The sequence below is a fragment of the Cricetulus griseus genome, chromosome 6, assembly GCF_003668045.3.
Source record: "Cricetulus griseus strain 17A/GY chromosome 6, alternate assembly CriGri-PICRH-1.0, whole genome shotgun sequence".
Classification (NCBI taxonomy): Eukaryota; Metazoa; Chordata; class Mammalia; order Rodentia; family Cricetidae; genus Cricetulus; species Cricetulus griseus.
In genome coordinates this window covers 3,726,859-3,752,041 of record NC_048599.1, presented here as the reverse complement: position 1 = coordinate 3,752,041, position 25,183 = coordinate 3,726,859, and the positions used below count along the sequence as shown (strand labels likewise).

The 25,183-nt window shown below is 48.7% G+C and overlaps 1 protein-coding gene across 1 annotated transcript in view; it reads left to right on the top strand.

Annotated features, from left to right (window-relative positions):
* Positions 1 to 25,183, top strand: part of Phactr3 (phosphatase and actin regulator 3) — a 197,777-nt gene that overhangs the window by 146,692 nt on the left and 25,902 nt on the right. The window contains exon 8 of the mRNA XM_035446563.1: positions 18,192 to 18,345. Coding sequence (XP_035302454.1) covers positions 18,192 to 18,345 — 154 coding nt within the window. The remainder of the gene's footprint in view (positions 1 to 18,191; positions 18,346 to 25,183) is intronic.

Genomic DNA, 25,183 nt, shown 5'->3' with positions numbered 1-25,183 from the left:
CTGTGGGGGCATTTCCAGTGAGCCTTACCTCTTCAGAGGTTGGAGAAGACCCTTTCTGAATGTGCTCAGCACTGTCACAGAGGCCAAGGGTCGAGACACGGTGAGAAGGAGACAGTGAACCAATGAGCCCAGTGCCAGCGTCCTGACTGGAGCTGTGAGCAGCTGTCTCATGTTCCCAGCATGCTTTCCTTGCCATGGTGGACTACACTCTCAGACCTTGAGCCAGAATAAACCCTGAAGTTGCTGCTTCCAGGGTATTTTATCACAGCAATAAGAACATCAAATAACATGAAGAAGACATAATGTTTCCAACTTGATAGGATTAGGACTGGCAGCTGTAGTTCTGGTACCTACAATGGCTATAGCAGAGGTCAGCAGGTCAGCAGCGCCGTGAATGGAGATGGAACCCTAAGGAAAAGCAGGCGCAGGCATTTGACAGCATGGCAAACACTGAGGGTGCTGCTGCTCCTGAGTTGTGGGTGTAAAGGGGGAGTGGTCCCCCACCGGATCCATAGTCCTCTATGGACGTGTAAAAAGTGTGTGTCACTTGAATCCCATTTTGTGTGTGGGGAGGACTAAGTAAAGGTCCCTTTGATGGTTCAAGACTCACCTGAACTTGTCACTGTGGCGAATCCACAGAATAGAAGGGTGTGGTGATATTTTGTTTATGCTTTAATAAATAAAGCTTGCCTGAAGAAGACCAGAGTGCAGAGCTAGCCACCGCTGCCTGGCCTCTATGGCTAACTAGTGGCTAGCTCCAAACTCTGACTTTAAGGCAAGCTTTATGCATTAAAGCACAAACAAAATATCACCAGCCCAGGTATCAAAACCTCCTCTCCTGGTGAGCCCAGGCTCTGGGCTGGGAAATCCATGCTTTGTGGTCAGCAGGTGGCGCTACACACACACACACACACACACACACACACACACACACACACACACACACACACTCACTGTTAGCTCTCTGGAACAACCTGGTGGGCCTTTGGGGTGAGGATGAGGGAGGAAGAGACTGTGCTTGTCCTTGCTGGACACCAAGTAGCAGAGATGTCAGGGTGGGACTCGGTGGCCAGTGAGGGTCACAGCCAGTTAGTGCCACCTTCAGGTTTTCATCTTGGAGCTGGTGTGTGGCTCTTCTTTTTCAGCTTGGTCAGGGTTCTTGTGTGGTCTGTTGCCTCTGTGGATGACATCCTAGTGTGGTAGCTTCTATTTTGTCCCTTCTCTCTGAGGCAGAGGGAAGGGAACCAGCTGGCCCACAGAATCCAGGTCTTTGGCTGTGCAGTTCAAACGCAGGCCTTCTCATAGGTGTCCTGTGCGTGTGTCACATGAGGACAGAGGAGGCAGCTGTGGGTGACTGGGAAGAGCAACACGTGGTCTTAACTGCCAAGCATCATTTTAATTCCTTTGGATCACACACTGGGCAAGCAATAACTGTGCTTGTATTTCCCAGGAGGCCCCGGGCTGCCTGGACTGATCTGAATTCCCAGCAGCAGCACAGCAAGGTCTTCCTTTCTCTGGACTTGGCCAACCCTCCTCCGGTCATGTGCCTTTCCCCTGGCAGCCATTTCTGGTGGGCGAGGGCTGGTATCCCCTGTGATGTAACTCACTTTTCCTGGTGTGCGGCGGTGATGCTGGACTATGTGTGTAAGGACTTTGCGTGGAAGGTCTGTCTGTCTGTCTCTTCTGTGTGTGTGCCTGTGTGTTTGGGCCTCTGAAAGCCGAAGGTTGGCTGTGGTCGCCTCCCTCAGTTGCTCTCCACCTTTTGTGAGATTTAGTCTCCCATTGGCCCAGGGCTGACCAATTGGGCCAGATTGGCTGGCCTGTAGCCTCATGGGTCCCCCTCCCTCTGCCTCCCTAGTGCTGGAACTGCAGGGACATGAGGTCACACCTTGTTTCTTATGTGCATGCTGGGGATCTGAACACAGTTCCTCATGCTTGTGTGACAACCTTCTGAGTCATTTCCCCTGCCTTCATTTGTTCATTTCCAATTCACACCCTTGTCTGTGTTTTCAAAGTGCATTTGTTTTCTTGTTACTGGTGCAAATGTCTTCAGCATATCGGGTGGTGACCTCATGTCTCACGGGTGGCTTGCATACACTGTCTCCCCAGGGATGTGGTCGCACAACTCTGCCCAGCTCCATGGGTGTGTAGAAGTGTTTTAATTTGAGGCTATCCCACTGTTTTTAATATATTTTATTTTACACTTGGCTGTTCAGTCTTATATAGGAAATCTTTACCCACAATGCTGTGGGACATGTACCTAGTGTTTCCTCATTATAATCCTGCAGTTTCAAGCCTCATGTTAATGTCTTTTACCCATTTCATGTTGATTTTCACTATAGTGTGTGATGGGAGCTAGAGGTGTGAGGCGGGAGCTCAGGTTTGATGTCCATTTTCCCTGGGTATCATTTGTCAGAGATAATGTTATTCCCTCTATCGTGTGGTCTTGACACCTTTACAAGGGGATTGCTGACCTCCAAGGGCTTATATCTGGGTTCTCTACCATCTCCCATGGTACTGTTCTATTGTAATAATTCATAAGAGAATCTGCGTTTGCTAGTGTGAGACCAGCAGCTAGCGGGTGGCAGGTGTTTAAGGAGATTGTCAAGGGCTTGCATTGCTCAGCCTGTGCAATCAAGTCCTAGCTATTGTAGACTCTGTGTGTGTTTATTGATCTGTTCACACCTTGTACAGGTGTCTATGCAAGGCTTTCTGACAGTTAATGGGTAATATTGAGTTCCCTTTGCAGTTAGTAGGCTTATGAGATATAAAGGTTAGTCTTCACCGTCAACTTAACTGCATTTAGGTTCACTTAAAGGACATCCTCACAGACACACCCTGATGGGTGTTTCCAGGGAGGTTTAACTGTAGAGGAAGGATTCGTCCTAATTGTGGCTGGCTCTGCAGAATGAATACAAGAGGAAGGGAAGACGTGAGCAGAAGATGCTGCTGAGCAGACATCCGTCTCTTTCTGTTCCCTGAGGACGTGGTACGAGCAGGCACCTGAGGTGCATGCTGCATTCACAGCCCCCGTGCCAAGTCTTCCCTTCTGGGACGACTATACCCCATCAAACTGTAAGCCAAATGCACTTCTTTTCAAAGATTTATTTATTTCTATTTGTGTATTTGTCTACATGTATGTACCACGTATGTGCAGTTCCCACTGAGGCCAGAAGTAGGCTCCAGATCCTGTGGAACCGGGGTTATGGGTGGATGTGAGCCACCATGTGGGTGCTAGAAATTGAACCAACCACTCTACAAGAGTGCTCTCAACCCCTGAGCCATCTCTCCAACACCATCTGAGGTCACTTCTGATCAGGCCGTGGTCTCACTGATGAGACCACACTTATATGAAAAAGTCTACATGCTGTTCAATGCATTTACAGACATCTCCACACAGCTGAAGGGGGCTCCTGGAGGTCTCCTTGCTGTTAAAAGAGGCTCACAGAGACACCTCTGTGAGGTTAACAAGTATGACAAAGGAATGCAGTTAGACCCAGGCTTCCTACTCCTGCCCCTATGACTCCTTTTCACTTGATAAATTTTTACACAACCCTGGGTATATAGAACCATAAAATAGGTATACAAACAGAATACTTGCTGCTTCAAAGTCATGAATAAATTTAATTAAAACATTCTTTGGTATGCATATCATCATTTTACCATTTAGATAAAAGCACAGTTGCACACCAGCAAGACGAATGTGCCGTTTGCAGAAAGCATTAAATCTTGGCTGCATCTTTGAGTCCTCAGGTCACAGAGAAGACTTCAGTGTCTTTCAGAGTTGATCCATGTTTACAATCATCAATGCCAAGGAGGCTACTCTGCCTAAATATAGAGTTCAAAAATGACAGCTGTGTTTACGACCATATCAGAAATTGCTGGAGATTTAGTCTCAGGCTAAAATTAATCAAACAACCTTCTAATTTTAAACCAAATTCAAGTCAGCAGTTCAGACATCAGTTTTTAAAGTGAAGTTGATTAAAAAGCCAATCCAAAGTTGTACTAACTGGGTGCATCTGTTGAGTGAAATCCTTTGTCCTGGCTGTTCCCTTTGTTCTTTAGCCCCAAATAAACACATACATACCATATTAATTATGAAACCGTTGGCCAGTGGCTAGGGCTTCTTATTGGCTAGCTCTGTCTTATTAACCCGTTTCTATTAATCTAAGTATTTCCATGTGGTCTCATCTTACTCCTTCCTCTTCTACATGGTGGCTGCTAAGCATCTCTGCAGAGAAGAGAGCAATTTCCTGTTTCTCCCTGCTTATATCCTGATTCTGCCTAGCTACGTCACTTCCTGTCTGGCCAATTCGCCAATCAGTGTTTTCTACATTAACCAATAAGAGAAACGTATATACAGAATGGCATTCCCCATCATGCATCCATGAGGAGGCTGTTGCAGTCAGTAGGCACCATGGAGGGGCCTGAGGTTAGAGGGTCATTTTTGCTCTTCTATGACACCAGGCAATTTACAACAGGAGGACATCTCTTCTCCCACTTTCTGGAGTCTGGTAACTCCATGGTCAAGGTGCTATATGTTTAGGTGTGTGAGGGCTGTGATCCACTGGAGACAGCAGCAGGAAGCCATCTGAGCTCTGTGCCGTCTCTTTTACAGGCATCTTAGTTTTGTTCCCAGTGCAAAAGGTTTTAAGCCCCAGTGGCCTCAGCACCTGAAATGCAGAGGGCAGCTTTTGAACTTCAAATGGATATTTGTGGATCCTGCTCTGGGCAGTCAGCAGTATTTACAGAGTCTCTTGTGTAGAGTTAGGAATTACTGGGATTTATATGGGCCTCTCTCTTGTTGTACACACAGACCTCTTGAGCAATGCCAGCCTCCCTGAGATTCCCTTATCTACTGTAAAGAAGGGATGAAGACATTCATGATCAGATGCACAGAGTTCTTTAAAATTTTCTGGCTCTGGGCTGGAGAGATGGCTCCTCAGTTAAAAGAGTTCTGACTGCTCTTCCAGAGAACCCAGGTTTGAGGTTTGGTTCCTAGCACCCACATAACAGTTCAAAACCTCCCATGGCTCCAGTTCTAGGGGATCTTCTGGCCCTTCTGACCTCTAAGGGTACAGCATGCATGTGTATGTACACAGACATACACCCAGGCTCACACACGCACAAACACATAAAATTAATTTATAGTCTCTACATTTCTGTTTAGTTTTGCACCGGCTGCCACAGTAAACACCCAGGCATAGCTCTTCTACAAAGTGGTGCCCAAGCCAGCCTGGACTGGTGGTTTCTTCTAGAGCTGAGGTGTGTGTGGGGAAGAAGATAGCTTTCCTCCTGGCTATTACCAGTTTAAGACACACGCAGCAAGCAAGTACATAGACATTCTGTAGCTGAAGCAGAGGCCGTGCTTCCCTGAGGCAGGTGGCCATCGCTGCTCTCAAATGGCCACCACCCGCCACACCTCAGGTGTCCATGGGCATCACTGTCCTTTCATTAGTAACCTGGGGAGGCACAGAGTCCGAGAGCAAGCCCCAGTCAGTCAGTCAAGAGTGGCCTGGTTACAGCTCCATGTGGACACAAGTCACCCTGTCTTGCTCTCTTGGGAAACTGATCTTGAAGAGTGCTGCCTGGTGGCAGGGGCCTGGCGGGGCACCTGGAGACCTTGTAGACATGTTTCTTGTCTACTTGTAATGTGAGAAGAGGTGATAAAAGTTCACACTGCATAGTTTAAAAGGAACCACCCCCACTTCCATTCCCTAGGTATAGCTGCCTCCCCAGGGGATTGTCTAGGGCCCAGTTCCTGCCCACCATGGAGGAGGGGGCATATTCAGTGCTTATCCAGGCACAGGGGCATGTGTGAAATTTCCCCTCTTGCAGAGGAACGAGACCAGCCCCCTTCCCCTCCCGCTTGCTACTCCCCAACCCACCACCACACAGAACCATCCGGAAGAGCCCCCCCTCCCTTTACCTAATCCACTACTTGTCTCTAGAGAGAAGCTGTAGCCATGTTACCCAAGGTGCTGGTGTGGTCCTGATGGCAGTCGCTGGTGGCGGTGTTAGCTGGGAGCAGAGCAGATGAGGGGTCTCAGACAGTTACGTATGTCCAGACGCTCCCGCCCCCAGCCAGTTCATCTGTGTATCCTCTGTATGTCCCGCCCTCTCCTGGGCCCTGGGGATCAAGTGTGATCAGGGCAGATAGGGTTCTTTTGTCCCTTTGGACCCATAGCTTAGGGAAACTACAGACAACACACGGGCCAGCTAGCCAGCAAGCAAATTAACAAATGGGGCATGTGTTGTGGTGGCCGCCACCTAGTGGATGGGTCTGAGAGTAACAACTAGCTCCACACAGCGTAGTAACCCAGGGGAGGTGACCCAGGAGCTGAGGTGTTCCGAGAAGGAACCAGCCATTCGGGAAGAATTATGAGCAGGAGGAGACGAGACAGGCCTGGGCATCCTCCGGAAGTAGGAGGGCGTTTCTAAGGGCAAGGAGAGGGAAGAGGTGAGAGGTGACCGGCTGGCTGCAGACTGCATGTCTTCTGTATCTGCAGATAGAATGTGTTACTGGAGTTTCTTGTCCTGCCAGGTCTCACCTAGCCCAGAGCTGCTTTGCCCCAAACAAACACACGGGTGCTATATTAGTTATAAAACTGTTGGCCAATGGCTAGGGCTTCTTACTGGCTAGCTCTCTTAATTATTTAACCATTTCTTTTAATCTAAGTATTTCCACGTGGTCTTAGCTTACTGGAGAAGGGTCCAGACCCGTTACTCCTTCCTCGGCTACACGGTGTCTCTTCCTGGTCCCCCCTGCCTCTCTTTCACAGAGTCCTCCTCGTCTCCTACTCCCACTTCTCTTCTGCCTCTTTTGGCCAAACAGTGTTTTATTCATCAGCCAATAAGAGAATCACATACACAGAGAAACACATCAAGAATGGGGTTTATTCTCAAAGTGATACAAGGCCATGGATGAACCTCCAAACAGGGGTACATAAAATAATTCAAAATTATGGTTTTGCCACTGTTTGCCAGACTTACATGCAAGTATCTCTCCCATCACTTTTTATGTGTCTCCAGGGAGATGAGATTAGCCACACAAGAAGCACACGTTATCTATGCAGCATCACCACAGTGGAGACAGCATGGCTTCCTGCCTCACTTCCTGTGGCCCCTGTAATGTTGCCTACATCTAGCTTCCCATGAGACCTGTACCTCAAACCCGGGAATCTCTGTCAAGCCTCTGAGACTAAGGGTTTGTTTGTATCTTCTAGAGTTTGTATGTGTAAAGTCAGTATGTATGTATGGAGGGCCATAAATGGGAACAGAGCATAATGATATTTGAATAAAATGCCACAGTGAGCCTAGAGCTGTGTGCTACCCCAAAATGAACTGAAAAAAATTCAAGTCACCAAAATATTCCCCCATTTTCTCTAAGAGCTGGAGTATTTTGATTTGGGTGGGGTGGTGGTGGTGCTGCTGTCTCTCGATTCTTCGTGTGAATTACATGAGGTCAGAGTCCATCTTCCATATAGACCTGGAACAGAACTTCATCTTCTGGGTGTCTGTAGCCAGCATTTTCGTGTCAGGGTTCCTTTTTGTGTAAAGTTTGCTCCAAGCATCCCACTCTAAGGCGCTGATGACTTTTTTTTTTTTTTTTTTTTTTTTTTTTTTGGTTTTTTCGAGACAGGGTTTCTCTGTGTAGCTTTGGAGCCTATCCTGACACTCGCTCTGGAGACCAGGCTGGCCTGGTCTCACAGAGATCCGCCTGCCTCTGCTTCCTGAGTGCTGGGATTAAAGACGTGCACCACCAAAGCCCAGCACACCATTTCACATTCTTAATTGACTACAGCCCTGCAGGGAGGCTTGTTCTCTGCACAACATCAACCTGCTGAAGTCTTCTCCATGAGTGGGCAGGTGTTCTAGATTATTCCTGGCACAGAGAAGTGGTGCGCCTCCATCTGGTTTCTTCTCTCTTCTTCTGAAGACACATGAAGGCTGTAGAAGGAATCTGTAGCCTCCTTTCCACTGCTAAGTATGCAACTTGTAGCATGAATAATAGAAACCCAGAGACAGATACTGGGGCCCAGGCTGAAGATCAGAGAAGCAAGCCAGCCACTAGAGTTCTCACCTCTACCAGTCCCGGAACAAAGGGGGGATCCTGCCCTGAGTGCCTGACTGCACTGCTCCTCAGATTCGCTCAGATTTCCTGAGCTCTGTCTCCTCCTGCCTTATATTCGTCTCTAGTTCTGGGATTAAAGACTTGGGATCCCAAGTGCTGGGATCATCTTTGTGTGAGTTCTGTTTCTCTTTTTAGACTGATTCACTCTCGTGTAGCCCAGGGTAGACTTGAATTCACAGAGATCCATCTGCCTCTGTTTCCTGGGTGCTGGGATTAAAGGTGTGTGCCATCACTGCCTGGCCTCAATGGCTAACAAGTGCGGCTGCTGGGATTAAAGGTGTGCCCCCACTGCCTGGCCACTATGGCTAACTAGTGTGGCTAGCTTTGCACTTTGATCTTGATGATTACCTGCTTTTCCTGTACCATTTGTTGAAAAGACATTTCTTCATCTGAACACTGGCACATTTGTCAACAAAGTCATCTCCTTTCGTGCTCAGGCATCTGTGCTGGCCTGCCCTTGGGGTTCTGACAGGACACACCATCAGCTGCAGCCACAAAGAGCACCACCTGTGCACATTCACTATGTTCCCTTTTAAAAGGGCCCTGACCACCTCCCATCCTTCTCTTTCTCTCCCTCTCTCTGTTTCTCTCTCTTTCCATCTCTCCTCTCTCTCCCTCTCCCCCTCTTTCCTCTCTTCTCTCTCCTGCTGCTCCTGTCTCTGGAGGCAGGTCTTCCCACTTCCTTTACACTTTTTATGATCCCTTTCCCTAATTAAAAAAAAAAAAACCCTCTACTCTGTTGCACGGTGTTTTTCTCCATGTGTGGGATCCAGCCCCTGGCCTTTCTCTCTTGTTCCTCTGACCCATTGACTCTCTAGTTGCCAACCCCACACACCTTGGTTATCGTAGCTTAATGAGTTGTGAACCCAAGTAGAGCTAACTCCTTTTTATCTGGCATGGGTGTTCATGTATGTTTATCTCACACATGGGTTTAGGTGCATATAACCCTGTGTGCACACATGGACAGAGTCCCCATTTTTATAAACTATTAGATTTACTAATTTTTTTGTTTTAGGAATCCGATGCCCTGTCCGTTGCTCTGCAGAGTCAGGGAGGATTTTGCTTTAAGTTTTATGTCAGTGTTGTATATCCCAGTGTGAGATGCCCAGCTTTAGTTTCCTGTTCTTTCCCGACAAGTGAGTGCTGACTCCATTGAATGAATTGTGAAGTATTTTTTTACTTAGACTTTCTGAAATCATTTATACAGTGTCTGTGTTATTTAACATAGAACATTTTTTAAAAATCACCATTTTGTTTGTGTGTGTGTGTGTGTGTGTGTGTTAAGTTTTAAACTAAAAGTTACTTTTAAAAAATGCAACTTGTGTTCTCTCATACAATAAATACACCATAACCATAGTTTCCTTACCCTCCTTTCCTCCCAGATACCCCCACCCCCTCTCCCCAAGATCCACCCCTCCTCCATTTCCCTTCTGAAAAGAGTGGCCCCCTGGGGAATATCAACTGAATGTGGCATAACAAGATGCAATAAGGCTAGGCACAAATCTTCGTATCATTCTCTGTGAGCCCCTATGAGCCCTGCATGGGCAGAACTGGTGAAAGTGGCTAACCAATGACTCGTCTAATCTGAGGCCCACTCCACAGGAGGAAGCCCATGCTTGACACTGCCAGGATGGCCAGGACTTGGGGGCTCAATAGCCCAGAGACTTCATATAGGAAAAAATCAATAGAATGAATTCTAATGATTTTCAGCTATACTTACAGATCAGTGCCTAGCGCAGTCATCATCAGAGAGGCTGCTGCTGGCCACTCATTGGAGCAGATGCAGAGACCCACAGCCGAACATTAGGTAGAGAGTGAACCCAAATTAGAGATCTTCATCGGGTCCCTTGGAGCTCATAAAACCCATGGCAGAAGGGAAGGAAGGACTGTAGGAACCAGAGGGGTGGAGGACACCAGGAGAACATGTCCCACGAAATTACTACAAGTTCCTTTTGTTTAATGCATACAGCCTGAGTTAGTCATGATTGCTCAACTAAAGTTGGTAATTTATATTGCTCCAGAAATTATTCTTAGCTACCATTTGATTACTGTGATAAAACACCACCGAAAGCAACTTGGAGAGGAAAGGGGTTTTTGCATCTTACAGATTAGAGTCCATCATCCAGGAAAGCCAGGGCAGGGACTCAGGACAGGAACTGAAACAGAGGCCTGGTCCTCGTGTCTTACTCAGCCTGCTTTCTTTTTTTCTTTCTTTCTTTTTTTTTTGTTTTTGTTTTGTTTTTCGAGACAGGATTTCTCTGTATTGTTTTGGAGCCTGTCCTGGAACTCGCTCTGTAGACCAATCTGGCCTCGAACTCACAGAGATCTGCCTGCCTTTGCTGGGATTAAATGTGTGCACCACCAACGCCTGGCCATCCTGCTTTTTTATAGCACCCAGGGCCACCAGCCAAGGGGTGGCACTGGCCACAGTGACATGGACCCTCCCATATCAGTCATCCAGCAAGAAAGTGCCTACAGGCCAGTCCTATAGGGAGGCATTTTCTCAATTAAGCTTTCCTCTCCCCGGCTGACCCTGGGAAGCTGACATAAAAGCTGACATGAAAACTAGCTGGCACTAGTTTATGTCCTCTAAATTGCCAGTCTATTCTCATAAAGTCACTGAAAATGTCCTCTTAGATCTTTTTAAGATCTGGGGACTTGGATGACCTGTGTGTCATCTCTTCTTCTCCTGATCAGACCACCCCGCCTCTGCCTTCTGCTTCTCCTTCCTCCTCCTCCTCCTCCTCTTGGATCAGTGTGGCTAGAGTTTTCCCAATCTTTTCATTGACTGACTTTTCATTTCTGTGGCTTATTTTTAGTTTGTTTCCGCTCTGTACTTTGGTATTGCTTTATGCCCATCTCCATGGTTTACTTTGTTCTTTTTCCAGGTGATTGAGGTAGACTCAAAGGCCATTTGTTTTAATAGGGGCACTCAATGCTGCAAACAGCCCCTCAGCATCATTTTGATAGATTCCATTTGCCTCAGAATCCTCTATATTTCTGTTGTGAGTTTTTCTTGGAACTTGGGTTTCTCAGAAGTTAAATATACATTTTAGTTTAGTCGGGTTACTTTTGAAGCCATCTTTTTGTTATTGATTTCCAGTTTTGTTCCTCTCTAGTCTGAGGGCATGTTTCATGGGAATTGAGGTCTGTGAAATCTATCGACCTATTTCATGGCCCAGAACAGGGTGTGTCCTGGTACAGGGGGCCTGTGTCCTTGGAGGGAGCATATGATATCTGATGGTGATCCGTGTGTGATTCTGCATCAGCCTGTGGTATTGGTGGGTGTGTGCAAGTCTGCCCTATTTCCCGAGTTTGTGCTCACTACTTCTGTGAGTGATGTGGGAAGGATCTGGCTGCAGCTGTGCCTGGCATGTTTTCTCAGGTCTTTTGTTTTTGTGTTCTGAAGCTGTGAAGAGAAGCCCGCCATAGTTAGGTTCTTTATGACCTACATATGGAGTGGCCTCTTCATGGCAAAGGAAGGATCCTTCCTGCTGACAAAGGTGTTTGCTCTGAAATTCTCCCTGTTTGCTAATGGCCTTCTTTGACCAGGATCAGAACAGAGGCACCCTGCCCTCCTCCCTTTCAGTAGGTATTTTGTGGCAGGCTGGATGTTGTCCTTCTCACGCACACCCCTTTCTATACCGAGTGTGAAGAATATGTGTATTACTGTGGTTGGTTTTCACATCTAAGTTGACTGTGTGCTCTCCTTTTCAAATATTTTATGTGTGTGTGCCTGAGTGCATCTGTGTGCACCACGTGTATGTAGGAGCCCAAGGTGGTCAGATTCCCTAGAACTGGAGTTACAGATGGTCAGATGGTCGTGAGTCTCCATGTAGGTGCTGGGAATCAAACCAAGGTCCTCTGCAAGAGCAGCTAGTTTTTAAGGCTGAGCCATCTCTCCAGCCTTGTTTGCTTTTGAGTAAGGGACTTATGTAGCCCAGTCTGACCTCAAAATGACTATATAGCTGAGGATGACCTAGAACTCCTGATTCCCCCACTTCTGCTTCTCCAGTGCTGGGATACCAGGTGGCTTCGGTGGCCTGGCTCTTACACGGCACTGGGGATTGAACTGCAGGCTTTGTGCTTGCTGGGAGGGCAGACTGACCACTAAGTTATATCCTGAAGCTTGCTTATACTGCCTTCACTTTGGAGAAGTCACCTTACAGTAGCAATGTCCTTTTCTCTTTCTGTTCTCATTGCTCTTATTGTTAAACTCTGTTTTCTTGGGCTGGGGTGATGGCTAAGCAGCTAAGAACATATACTGCTCTTTCAAAGGACCAGAGTTCAGTTCCCAGCAACTGTTTCAGGCAGTTCACAAATGCCCACAACTCAAGCTGCAGGGAATCCAATGTCTCCTTCTGGCCTTCAAAGAGACCTATATACACACATGCACACATGTAAATACACATCATGAAAACTAGTTTGTTAAGAGCCAGTTTTTTTTAAAGACAATTAAATAAGATACATCTGCTCCCTGCAGGTACCAGCCCCATGCCTTCTCTTTCCTTGTTCAGATTTCCATCTGAAGTCAGTCCTCTCCCTACTACCTCAGGGATTTCTTTTAGTCATTGATTCTTGCTGCTTTCTAATTTTTGAAACAGTGTTTGCCTTTATCCTGAGAGATATTTTGGGCATGTGTTGAGTTGGAATCGCCTGACTTGTCTTCCAGTGAGGGTTCTCTCAGTATGTCACTTCTGTGTGGCTGTGGCACCCTTCATTATGCTGCAGCGTGCCTGTCTCTCCCAAGGTCTTTAAGGTGTTCTCACTGTCAGTGACAGTGATTCCAGGCTTTACACAGCTCCTTTGTGCCACTGGAGCTTGGCCACGCCCTTCCCACTTGTCTGTAGGCGTGGGGAGTTTGGGTTGGCTGACACACATCGTGAATCTATTTCTTGGTTGTCGGATGCTCTTCCAGTCCTATAAATATCCACTGAGTTTTATTCTGGGAAGCAGCTTGGTTACTTGGAAACAGCCTCACGCATCCTGGTCTGGCTTTTACAGTTTCTTAGACAGAAGTGAATTAAGCTCCATCCGAGTGATCACTGCTTGTTCCAAAGACCAGGACCATCTGTACAGCCTTCCCAGTGTCTGGACAATCACAACGAGTTCCAGCCTGACTGGTGAGCATGGAGCACGCATGGCCATAGGTCTCCCAAGGTCCTTAGGCACCAGGTAGTGCCTCCATTGCCCTCTTTCATAGGCAGATGCCAGCTCAAGGCGTAAGGGACTCTGCACATCTTGGGGTTATTGTCTGGCTTTTCCAGATGTTTGTCCCACAAACTCCAGCTGTGGGCCCCTTGGGCCTCTCTGCTTCATCTTCTCAGCTCTGACAGTTTCTGAGGCTCTTCCCGAGCCCCTGTAAGCCACAGCCCAGCATCTGTCCCAAGGCTCTGATGGACTCCTAGGGAGTGCCTCGTTCAATACTCATCTCTCAGCTTCCCCTCCATCGCTGCTCATTTTCAGCGTCTGAAAATCATTCTTCTAGTGTACTTTGTTTTGGGGTAAAAAGAGAATCCAGACCATACACACTTGGCAGAAGCAGATGCTGACGTTCTCATGGTATCATTTCTCTCTTTCTACTCTTTCTTGGCAGTGCCATCTGTAGCGCAGGCTGGCCTGGAATTCATGATGCAGCCCAGGCTGGATATGAACGCCCCTTGTTTCCTCACTTTCATTCTGGCTATGGAGGTGCCTTCCCTGCAGGCTTATTTGCCATGTTCTGTGCAGCATGACCCTGTAGATGTTGTCCAAGTTGAAATGTCACAGAACAAGCAAGCAGAACCCCCAGCCCTGCTGAGCTTGCCCTCTCCATCCCTCCTCACTGAGATGACAAGCATCAGGCTCTTTAAACAAGAAAGCACACAGAGAGCCCCATGGGAGGGGCACACAGTGGAGCACACCTGAGGGCCACTGCACCTGCTCTCGTCCTACATCTGCCCCTCCCTGCTGTTGCCTATAGGAACTAGGAATGAGGCGGGTGCACAGCGAAAGGTACACTGGGACTCACGGTGGGTGTCAGGGTGAGGAGTGTGGGTACTGGGTTTCCCTTTTGACCTGTCACTCATGTCTCTGTGCTCTGGCAGGGTGCTGACTGTTCACTTCTGTGCCAAGGTGGACATACCTTTCAGGAACAGGCACAGGCACGGGCAAAGACACTGATGTCTCAGGCCTGAGTGGTAGGAGGAAGTCAGGTCTGGATATGGAAATACAGAGCCTGCAGCTGTTAGTGCTTAGCATCCAGGGGCAGAGGTTGGCATGGTGGACTTGAGTGGTTTGAGTCCTGAGCACACCTGTGTGAGCAAGTGTGTGTGTGTGTGTGTGTGTGTGTGTGTGTGTGTGTGTGTGTGTGTGTTTGTGTAGAGTGGCAGGCATGTCACAGGGCTGGGAGGACATGGGCTGGCTCAGTGACCTGGGAAGACAGAGCAGGTAGCAACTACGGGTGTCTGTGCTTCTGTGATGTCTGGGTGGAAGAGTTACTGTATGTAACTCACCATCTCCCCTCTGGGGTGGATCATGGAGGCTAATGAGGCTGGGAGTTGGGGAGTTTGCTGAGTCTCACACAGTGTGCAGTCATGCATGGAGTGTGATAGGCCAGGTGCAGCCCTGTGCTGCAGTCATGCATGGAGTGTGGAAGGCCAGGTGTGACTCTGTGCTGCAGTCATGCATGGAGTGTGATAGGCCAGGTGCAGCCCTGTGCTGCAGTCATGCATAGAGTGTGATAGGCCAGGTGCAGCCCTGTGCTGCAGTCATGCATGGAGTGTGGAAGGCCAGGTGTGACTCTGTGCTGCAGTGAACTTCTGACTGGGCCACTCTGGTACTCAGAAAGGAGCCAGTATCCCTTCTTCTTTCCCAACATTCAGACTTTCAGCCAATGTTTCTTAAATAAACACTTCTACATTGCTAAAGTATTTAGAATTCCCAGAGTTCTAAAATATCCAGTTCTGGAAATTTGTGAATGAAACCAAGTTTCCTTGTTGTATGATGGAGAAACTCTCCCCAGCATCCTTTATCAATGTGCCCCCCCCCCTGCCGCTGCCATGCGCCCAGACACATTCTACTTAGGTCCTTGTTTACTTTACACCAGGAAACTGTGTTTATGTCAGAACAAAGCCCCAACACAGAAAACCAAAATGGGCAAATAAAATAATTGTTGCTCTGATTTCACCCTCAATTTAGAATGGAATTATGAATATTTACAAAATAGGCCACATGTTCATTTCTCCATTATCATACATTTCTCTTTTTCCTTGGTGATGTCATCAATGTTTCGTGTTTCAGCAACATGTTGTCTTAGGGTTTCTATTGCTGTGATGAAACACCCTGGCCAAAAGCAACTTGGGGAGGAGAGGGTTTGTTTGGCTTATACTTTTGTATCTCTGCTCATCCATGAAGGAAGTCAAGACAGGGACTCACACAGGGCAGGAGCCTGGAGGCAGGAGCTGCTGCAGAGGCCATGGAGAATGCTGCTTCCTGGCTTGCTCCTCATGACTTGCTCAGCTGCTTTCTTATAGAACCCAGGACCACCAGCTCAGGGTAGCACCACCCACAATGGGCTGGGCCTTCCCCACTTACCTCTAAGGAAATGTCCTTATAGCCCTATCTTATGGAGGTGTTTTCTCAACCTCACTCCTGTCTGATGACTCTAGCTTGTGTCATCTTGGCATGGAACTATCCAGGGCACATGTCTCTGCCATTTTGAGTAGGTATACAGGAACACAGATGGGAAGATGTACCATGATTTAACAGGTGCCTGGCCACAGCTGCCTCCTGCCTACCACGTTGGAGACAAGCCTCCTTTTATGTTTTTGTGTAGCTGGCACATCAGAGTCTATGCTGCCCATCTTGATGAAGCAGAAGCAGAGGCAACAATTGAATCTGTAATCTGTGCTTTATACGGAGAGTTAGGTAACAGAGGGTTAACACTGCAAAAGTCTGCCACACCCATAAGCTAGAAAACTGAGTGGGAACTAAGACTGTTGGCAGTCAGGCACTTTTCCTCATTGTCCTCTGTCACATTCCTACCTAAGACTCTCAAATTCCTCCTGAAGTACCACTGGGTTAGAGGTTAGCTCAGAGTAAACAAACTGCTAGCCGTGTGTGAGAGAGTCCTGTAGCAGGAGATTTTTCTCCATCTAGTCTCGGTCCCATTAGACCAGTTTCTCTCCACCCAGTCAGGTCCCCACAGCAATCGAGACTACAGAACTGTTCTATATGAGAGTCCTGTCTACAGCACAGACTACAGAGCTGCTCTATTCAATACAATTCTATAGAGTATGAAAGAGCTCTATCTAGAGCCCCTATTGCTTCTCTGATTTCTTTTGATGGGTGAGGGATGGCTCCCTAAAATAAGGTTTCTAGATCAAAGGTCAAAGACTAGGAAGAAGTAGGTGTGTTCCTGAGTCCTTGGAGATGTAAGGACAGGAAGTCTTGTCTTGTTTCTCAGCCTTCACTTCCTGCTCTCTAGTAGACAGTCTGTTCTCCAGACGCATGTTCCTAATAACCAATCCTGTTGGGTAGAAGCCTCACTCAAAGCTGTAAGAAGTCCTCATTGTAGTCCCTTTTCTGGAATCTTCCTTTTGTTATTGTGGTTTGAGTGCTAAATAGCTTAGACCTTGGTTAAGGCAGCTCAAAGGTTCTTGCTGTGGCCCTACTGTGTATCCTGTGTTGGTCCTGAGACCAGGAACACACAGACAAGAGCTACTTTCTAATTCACAGAGATCTCATGCAGGGAAAATTTCTACTTCTGGCCAGAGGTACCAGTGAGGGGATATCTCAGTTAAGAGCAAATCCGATCACGTTAGTAATGGTGACCCTAAGGCATCCTCAGTGGCTTCAAGACATGCCACACTAAGCGATGAGGGTGCCACAGTCAGTGGACTCCTGCAGGTGAACATGCTGCAGTCAGTGCCCAGAGAATGCCCTTCACCAGGGGGCAGCCCCGGACATTCATGAAGGAGTCCTCCATAGATCCTTGAAATATCTTAAGTTCATTAAGTCACTATAGCTTTTGCATCCCTTACAATGGGCAGAAACACCAACCAAAGCAGTGTGTGGCTTCTTCAGACTGTGAGCCCACAGATCAAGGATGCCGTCATCGGCAAAGCCAGTAAATCCTTCCCCGGCTGCAATCCGTGCCCAGAGCAACTTGCAATAACTTTTCTGTCTCTCTAAGAGATGTGATGAACACCTTCCCATGAGAAATTCAGACCTCAGCAGGATCTGGTGTTTGTATTTTGTCTTCCAAATCCCTCTTAAAGGATCACATTCTATGTATTTGCTCGTTTTGTGTTTCTGCTGCACAGTGGAGGCTGGCTCCGTCTCGGGCTGTTTTCTTTCTTACGTCTTAAGTGGTATTTATGGCGTGCATGCACATGTACAAATGCTAAGATGCAACCGGCCAGGCAGACCCAGGCTGGTCGTTCATTCACTGGCAATGTTCTTCATTGATCTCCTCTAGCATGCACACACCTCTCTTGGGAGAGTGGCTGTCACTGAACCAAAGTCTAGTAGAGGAGACAGATGATGAGGAGGAGTTCACAGAGATGCCGGTCAAGGGGAGTGAGACATGGTGCTGGGGTCACGATTGAGTCTCTGATCCAGTGGGGCCCTACATCCAGAGAGAGGTCTTCTCCAGGCAGCACCAGCAGGGCAGGGGGGAGGCAGAGGAGCTTCTGGGTGGTATGCGCTCAGTACTGACAGTCCACACATGCGGTTAGAATGCAGAAGACACTGGAGTGAGAAGTCAATGCTCCCCAGGGCTGGAGTCAACAGCCACCATAGGTAGAGTTACTCTGAAATTCGTGGCCTGAGTGCATGTGGCTTTGAAAGACAATGTGTGCCATGACCACCAGAATGTCTGGTTCCTGGGTGATCCCCACTGTGGAGCAAGTGGCCCCTGAAGGAGGGCGTAATGACCCACCATGTGGCATCAGGCATCCTGCCCTGTGCGCTGAGACAATGATAAGGAGCACAATAGAGCATGTGATTGCATCCACTGAAGGCTGCACGAAGCCAGTCCTCTAAGATATGTTTCTCATCCCGGTGGGTCTCACAGGAACATTGCCAAGGAAATGCAAGAAGGAGCTGCTGGCTGTGAAGCTGAGGAACCGGCCGAGCAAGCAGGAGCTAGAGGACCGGAACATCTTCCCCAGGAGGACTGATGAGGAGAGGCAGGAGATCCGACAGCAGATAGAAATGAAGCTCTCCAAGTAAGTGGCCATGTGCAGACTAAGTCAGAGGTCTCCCCCAGTGCTTGGCAGGGCTCACAGGTGGATGGGGTTAGGTCTGCAGCAAATCATTCAGCCCATGACACTTCCTGGGGGCAGATAGCTCTCTGTTGGGGTTGCCTGCGTGCCCATGGCCCAGCAGCATCTCTGGCCTCTGCCTGTCATGTTCCCTGGGACAATGGAAACTTTCTCATGTATCACCAGAGCACCCCACTGTGAGCCAGCAGTCTGCCCGAGTCAAGGGAGACGTGTGAAGGAGGAAGGGAGGACCTGGCCCAAATTTCAGAGGACATACGTTTTCTGTGATAGGGCTGGTGGCATGCTACCTCTCGTAGCTTCCACCTGCTTACCCACCTCTGAGAACACAGGTTCTGCTTTGCTAGATCATCTGAGTCTGTTGCAAGAAGCTGTGCTTAACGTGGCTGTGTGGATATAGTGTCACACCTCGGAGGAAAGAATGTGCACCACATCCTGTGTGCTCTGGGTTGAGGAATACATTGACAACCTCCTGCACTCAATCACAGTTGGGATCCGGCTCTTCTCCTCTTGCCTCAAAGTCTTGTTGGTGACCCACAAGAACAAGTGATGCCCTACAGGCTCCGAAAGCCACCAAGTGATGGTTGCTCAGCAACCAGGTGGTCGCCCACCCTGGGTGAATACAGACTGTGCTGTGGATCAGGCCAGAGGGGAACTGCCTGGTCTTGGACTACAGAAGGCAGAGCTGTAGAGCGTTTATAGAGCAGTGAAGGGTGGGGCTATGGAGGGCGGGGCTATAGGTCACCTGCAGACAGCAGGGCTACACAGCCTCTCAGGAGTGGGACTGTGGAGTGCCAGGCTACAGAGAAGTTGTAAGAAGCTTAGGTGCAAAAGGTGGGCCTGGAAGCTGTGGAGCTTACTTGGTTTGGGAATTTCTAGGTCTGGGATTCCCTTTTGCTCACAGATCCGGCAACTAATTTTAGACTCTGGCATGTAGTGTAGTAGCTTCAGAGTTGCTTGTCACTACATCTGAAAATGGAAAAGCATCCCAGAATTAGATACAGAGAGCAGGAGGCTGCGAGTCTCCCCTGGAGGTTAGAGGTGGCCTCTGGTGTCCCCGTGTCTTCCCTGCAGGAACAGTCTAATTAGCACTCTGCCTGTGTGCCATCTTGGGATCCTCTCCACATTCTATTGCTAAATAAGTCAGGCTCCAGTTGCTATGGCAACACATCATCTATGGTATTCCCTAGAGTATTTGGGGTTTCCATAGTATTTTATTTTGCTATTTCCAAATCTTAAAATTTTTATCTTCTGTGTGAAAGGATCCTTGTCTCCCCCACACACATACCCTGCATGTCTGGTCTGGGTCCCACAGTGAGACTGTGGTGTCCCCTGCAGGGGTGGAGGTCTGTGATGGTGTCCGTCCTTTCTTGCTGAACTTTCCTTTCAGATGTGTGGAGGTGAGCAGACAGAGTCCTGGTTTCCCATGGGGGAGTGTCCTAGAAATCACGTGTCCCCTCTTTGGTCCTGTCCACACTCCAGTGATAGGGTCTCACATTGTAGCGCAGGTTGGTTTTGTACTGCAGACCCTCCTGCCTCAAGCTTCCCAGAACTGGAGTGACAAGTGTGTGCTGGCTGTCACTTTCAAGTAGACCACGTGCTAGGAGTTGAGCGTTTATCTGCTCCCATCTAAGTCATCCTTGCAGCCGAGCAGTGACAGAGAGGTGCCCTCACTACTTGTTTGTTTCACTTTGGGGAGCGGGTGAGGTTTCTTGCCAGGGTGCTGTGGGAGAAGGAGTGACGTAGGACTCAGACAGTCACAGAGCACCCAGCCTCCTGTGAAGCATCTGGACAGTATGACATAAGCTGCTGCTCTATCTTCGTCATCGCTTGGAGCCGTCTTCTGTGGGTTTGGCTTCATGTGGGGTGTTCAGAGCCCTGGGCCAAACACTACACTGTTTTATGCAAAGATGTCTGTTGCTAGAGTTTCTTGTCCTGCCACCCTTCCCAGCCCCAAATAAACACACAGACACTATATTAATGATAAACTGTTGGCTGATGGCTAGGGCTTCTTATTGGCTAGCTTTGTCTTAATTATTAACCCATTTCTATTAATCTAAGTATTTCCACATGGTCTTGACTTACCAGAGAGGGGTCGGGACCTGTTACTCCTTCCTCCACTGCATGGCGTCTCTCCACAGTGCCTGTCTTCCCAGCATTCTCTTCATCTCCTAGCCCCGCCTATCTTCCTGCCTCTACTGGCTACTGGCCAAACAGTGTTTTATTCATCAACCAATAAGAGAAACATATGTGCAGAAGGACATCCCCCATCAGTGTCTATACCCAAGGCAGGCAGTACAAGGAATGAAAAGCCCCGCCCACCCCCTACATAGGTTAGAGATGCAGAGATGGTGAAAATATCCAGAATTGAGCTTGGCCTGAGAAAGGTAGGTTTAGATGACAATGCCCTATCTCAGTTGTGGCCAGGGGTTTCTGCCACTTTGTACAGTGGAGATGGAGGGCCTGGTAGCTTTGTTAAGATTCTAGGTCACAGGTCACTTAAGGGGAACAAGATCACATTCCTGGCAGGACATACTGACTGAGGACTGCTTCTCTCATGACCAGGCAGCCTCATGAGCTGCTCGCCATAGGCATAAGCCATAGAATCCACCAGCAGGCCTCCTGAGGATTGAATGAATAGGGCCACAGGTGCTAGTAGCCCAAATGGCCTTAGAGCCTCGCTATGGAGCAGATGACAGCCTTGTGCCTAGATAAGTTAGTGGATGTCTTGTCTGGACCAAGACTCTGGACAGGCGAGTCTTGAGTAATGCATTATACAGCTTCTTGTGCAGGATCCCTGGGGGAGGCCTTTGTTCTGGGGCTGAGCGAAAGGCTGATTAAAGCTTGGTAGCCTCCTCCAGGGGTTGGCACTTAGCGCATTAGCACAGCAGTTAAATGATCCCAGCTTCTCTCTGTACACCGTGTTCTGCTGCATCCAGAACAGACTGACTGCTACTTCCAGGCCCACAGAGAACACAGGGTCTCAAGGAAAACAGCACCAGGCACAGACACCATCAGCCAGCCACGTCTCCCCCCTTGTTCACCTTGAGCTCTGCAGCATTTTAGGGGGTTATGTGATGCTCCCGAGGGTGGTCTGTAAATTGGGCACCACTACCTCATTAAATGATGTGGCTGGTGGCCACACATTCTACCAAGGCTGCAAAAGAGGACAGGCATGTTGCAAGTCTTGGGTCCATGGGCATGGGACTTTAGGAACATAGAGTCTTCTGGACTTAACAGGAAAAGTGCCTGCTGCTTCTAGTTGCTCAAAAGCCTGTCCTGTCTGGAGTGTGCACATCTACTGCACAGGCAGAGGTTATACTGCTAATGAATTTCAGAGGGTCTTTGCCTCTTCTCTCTCTCCTTCCCTGACTTTGAATGGGGGTGAGCCCAGCCACCACGGGTACTTTCCAACCAGCCTTGTGAGCATCCCCCTGGAGATAGCCATGATCACAAGGTAGCTGTTGCTCCATCCGTTCTGCTTGTTCAGTGCTGTGCACTCACCATCTCCTTGAAGGCTCACACAGTATCCTGGTGTCCTGGGTGGGTGCTCTGAATAGCTCCAGTTTTCATAAGAGGAAAATGAACACACCACTAAGCCACGTGGCGACAGGTAACTTGAGAATAACCAGTCTGCAGTGTGAGGAGCTTGGGATAGCAAGCATGAACTCACTTGCCCCTACTGGAAGCAACTAGACTCGTAGGAGAGGGTGTAGACAAGCGATGTGATCTCTGCTTTGTGGTTGTACAAATTACGATACATGGGACTGGGGTGATATAGGTTAATTTTATTGGGGAGAAATCACTTAAATGAGAAACCAATAACCCAGAATCAACCCTCCAAGGATCCAAGCTCAGCTGCCCTCTGTGACCTGACCAGAACCAAGAGGAGACCAAGCCTGTTCCTTACCCCAGACCAAACCCCACAGACTCATGCATACCCACCCCTGTGACTATGCCCAAATGGGCGTGGTCAGCACCTCCGCACTTCTCTCACTACACTGCCATCAGTCTGGAGGAAACATGATGCGATGCTTCCCTGAGGCTGGGCAGCTCTGTGTTGTCCCCTTTATGCGGGGTGTGCTTGGAGCCCTTTATGGTTGCTTTAGCCACTCATCCCTTCACAGGGCGAGCCTCGTGGTGTCTCCAGAAGGACATGGCAGGGAACACTGGTCGGGCATTTTTCCTCCGATGCTTTCTGGTTCTCATAATGGTTCCCAGGGGAGGTTTGTGAAGTTCAGATCTCCAGAGCTCCTCCCATCTCCTAAGTGTAGGGGGGAGGAGAGAGAGAGAGAGCGAGCCTTGTATGTGCGCACATGTGTGCGCGTGCATGCGTGTGCCTGTGCTTCTGTGAGTGTGTCTGCACATGGAGGAGCACCTGGCACAGTAAAGTGTGGAGGTCGGGGGACAACCTCAGGAGTTGTTCCCCACCTTACTGACACAGGGTCTCTGTTGTTGGCTGCCATTTACACCAGGCTAGCTGGCCTTGAACTTTCTTGATTCTTCTGTGTCTGCCTCCCATCTCCCTTCAATGCCGGGATTACTGGAGTCTGACTTCATTGCCGGGATTACTGGTGTCTGACTTCATGTGAGTTCTGAGGACTCAGCTTCCTGCTTGGTCAGAGCGTGCTTCTCCCATTGAGCCGTCTCCCCAGCAGGCCTCACTCCCAGGGTCACTGCTACTTAATGCTATGCTAGACCCCCGGAGACCGTCCCCTGAGCTTTAGTATCAAATCGTGATGTTTGTGCTTAGCCTGAGGCTATCTTAAGGATAGTATACATTTTATAATTAGTCATGTTAACCTTTACAGCTTTGTCCACCAAGAAGCTGAGAGCAAAGTGCGTAGCTGGCGGCTTCTGGTGACAAGCGTGCTGCGCCGGGTGAAGCGTGTGTTGTGTTTAATCCTGTGACATACGCTCTTTTGCTTCATCTTATTGTTGTGGACATAGTTTTAAGTACTGTTTGAAAGCCGATGTTTAGAATTAAGAATTTCAGTAGGAGCAGCTGGCTTTGGCAGGTAGGGGACCATGTGTCAGTGAGCCAGATGCTCTGCTGTCCAGTCAAGGCTTCCCTGTTACAGCCCCGCCCCAGGAGTCCATTGGCAACAGTGACGTGGCATCCTTGGATTGGATAGAAATGTCGGTACACTTTCTCCCAGCATGAAGAGTCTGTAGGCTTCAAGAACCTCACAGTTCAGAGCAGGCAACAGTGATGGTTTGGTGATATAGCTGAAGTTTATATTTTTTTTTCTTTTTACGGGTTGTTGATATAAGACGTAAAAATGTTTTAAAATGGTAATGCCAAGTGTTGAAAATATTTAAAAGAAAAAAAGACATGTTTAAACAAAAGGGGTAAAATAAGAAAAAAAATGGGAGGAATCAGACTCAAGTCGGAACTAGTGGTGGGATAACGTATAGTGGACCCCGAGAGACCATGGGTGGAGGGTGGAGAGGGTTCCTAAAGGTATGTGTGGAGGAGGCACCCTGATAACAGTGTACATAACATTATGTAACAGCAGAGGCTTTCTCCTGCCCACCTTGCAAGATACTTACGTAATAGATCTTTAAATGAAATGTTTGAGCAGTGCGTGTGAACACACACATTGGAACAGGGGATTAACTAGCGGTGTCTAGCCTAGCCAGGCTGCCAACCTCCCTGGGTTGCCACCAAGTTGCATGGCAGCCTGTCAACGGTGTGAAGAGCCAGGGCAGTCTGTGTTAACACATGGGATCACTGCACCCCCGGAGCTGAGAAGAGACAGGCAGGAGAGGGTGAGAAAGGGAGAGGTGGGCCGCAGTCATTCCTTTTGAGTCTCCAAGGAGACATAAAGGAATGTTGTTCATAGAATCAGCAACTTTGAGCTTACCCTTGTGGGTTTGGGGCACTCTGTCCTTCACAGGGCTAGCCCAGTAGTGTCTCTGAGCCTTCCTGGGTTCCTGGTGTGTACTGAGGTCAACACCAGGTAGTATTTGCCGTAATTTCTTTTGGGAGATGCATTCCCAGAACAGGCCCATGAGGTTGACACCATCTTAGCCCTGAGCTGGGACAGCGGGTATAGACAGGAGTGGTAGGGAACCCAGACCTCAGGCTTGACTAGAGAAGCGTCCTCAAGTCGCATGGTCCCGGGGTCCTCAGGGTCTCTTTCCCACTGCAGTGCGGATGCCACCTATATCTGTTCCCACACTGCATAGCTGCAAGTGACTTGAGTACTGCACAAGTATAGAACGTGCAGCCCAGGCACACCCTGGCTTCTCCCTGACCTCTCCAATGCTCCTTCTGCAGTTCCAATGTCCTACGGGAATGAAACATTATTGGGAGGTGGCTTCACACCCCACAACTGTCCTTATGCTCTGTGGGAGCAGGACATAGTGTGACAGTGAGGCTCGGTGCTTCTGCCCCAGTGCACAGTAAGATCTAGCAAGAGAACATACTGGAGACAGATCCCCCCCTGGGTGTTTGTGATAGGAGACACTGTCTGTACTAGGCCAAGCAGGGTAATATCTGGGTCCTGACAGGGTCTTAGTGCTGCTGGTGCTTGGTACTGGAGCCTGTGTCCACAGCAGTTCTCTTAAGGTGCCAGTGGCCTTCAGTGCTGACCACACCCTTGTGGGGGGGCACCTCTCATGCTCAGTAGAGGAAGAAAGGACTCAGAGTCATGCCCGCAGCATCTCAGTAAGCTCTGTGACCCCAGTGCCCTGCTCCTAACCCCTGAGCAGCCGCTGATGCTGTGGCTTCAGGAGCTCTGCACACAATGATGTCCTGTGTCTAAAATCAATAATTGGA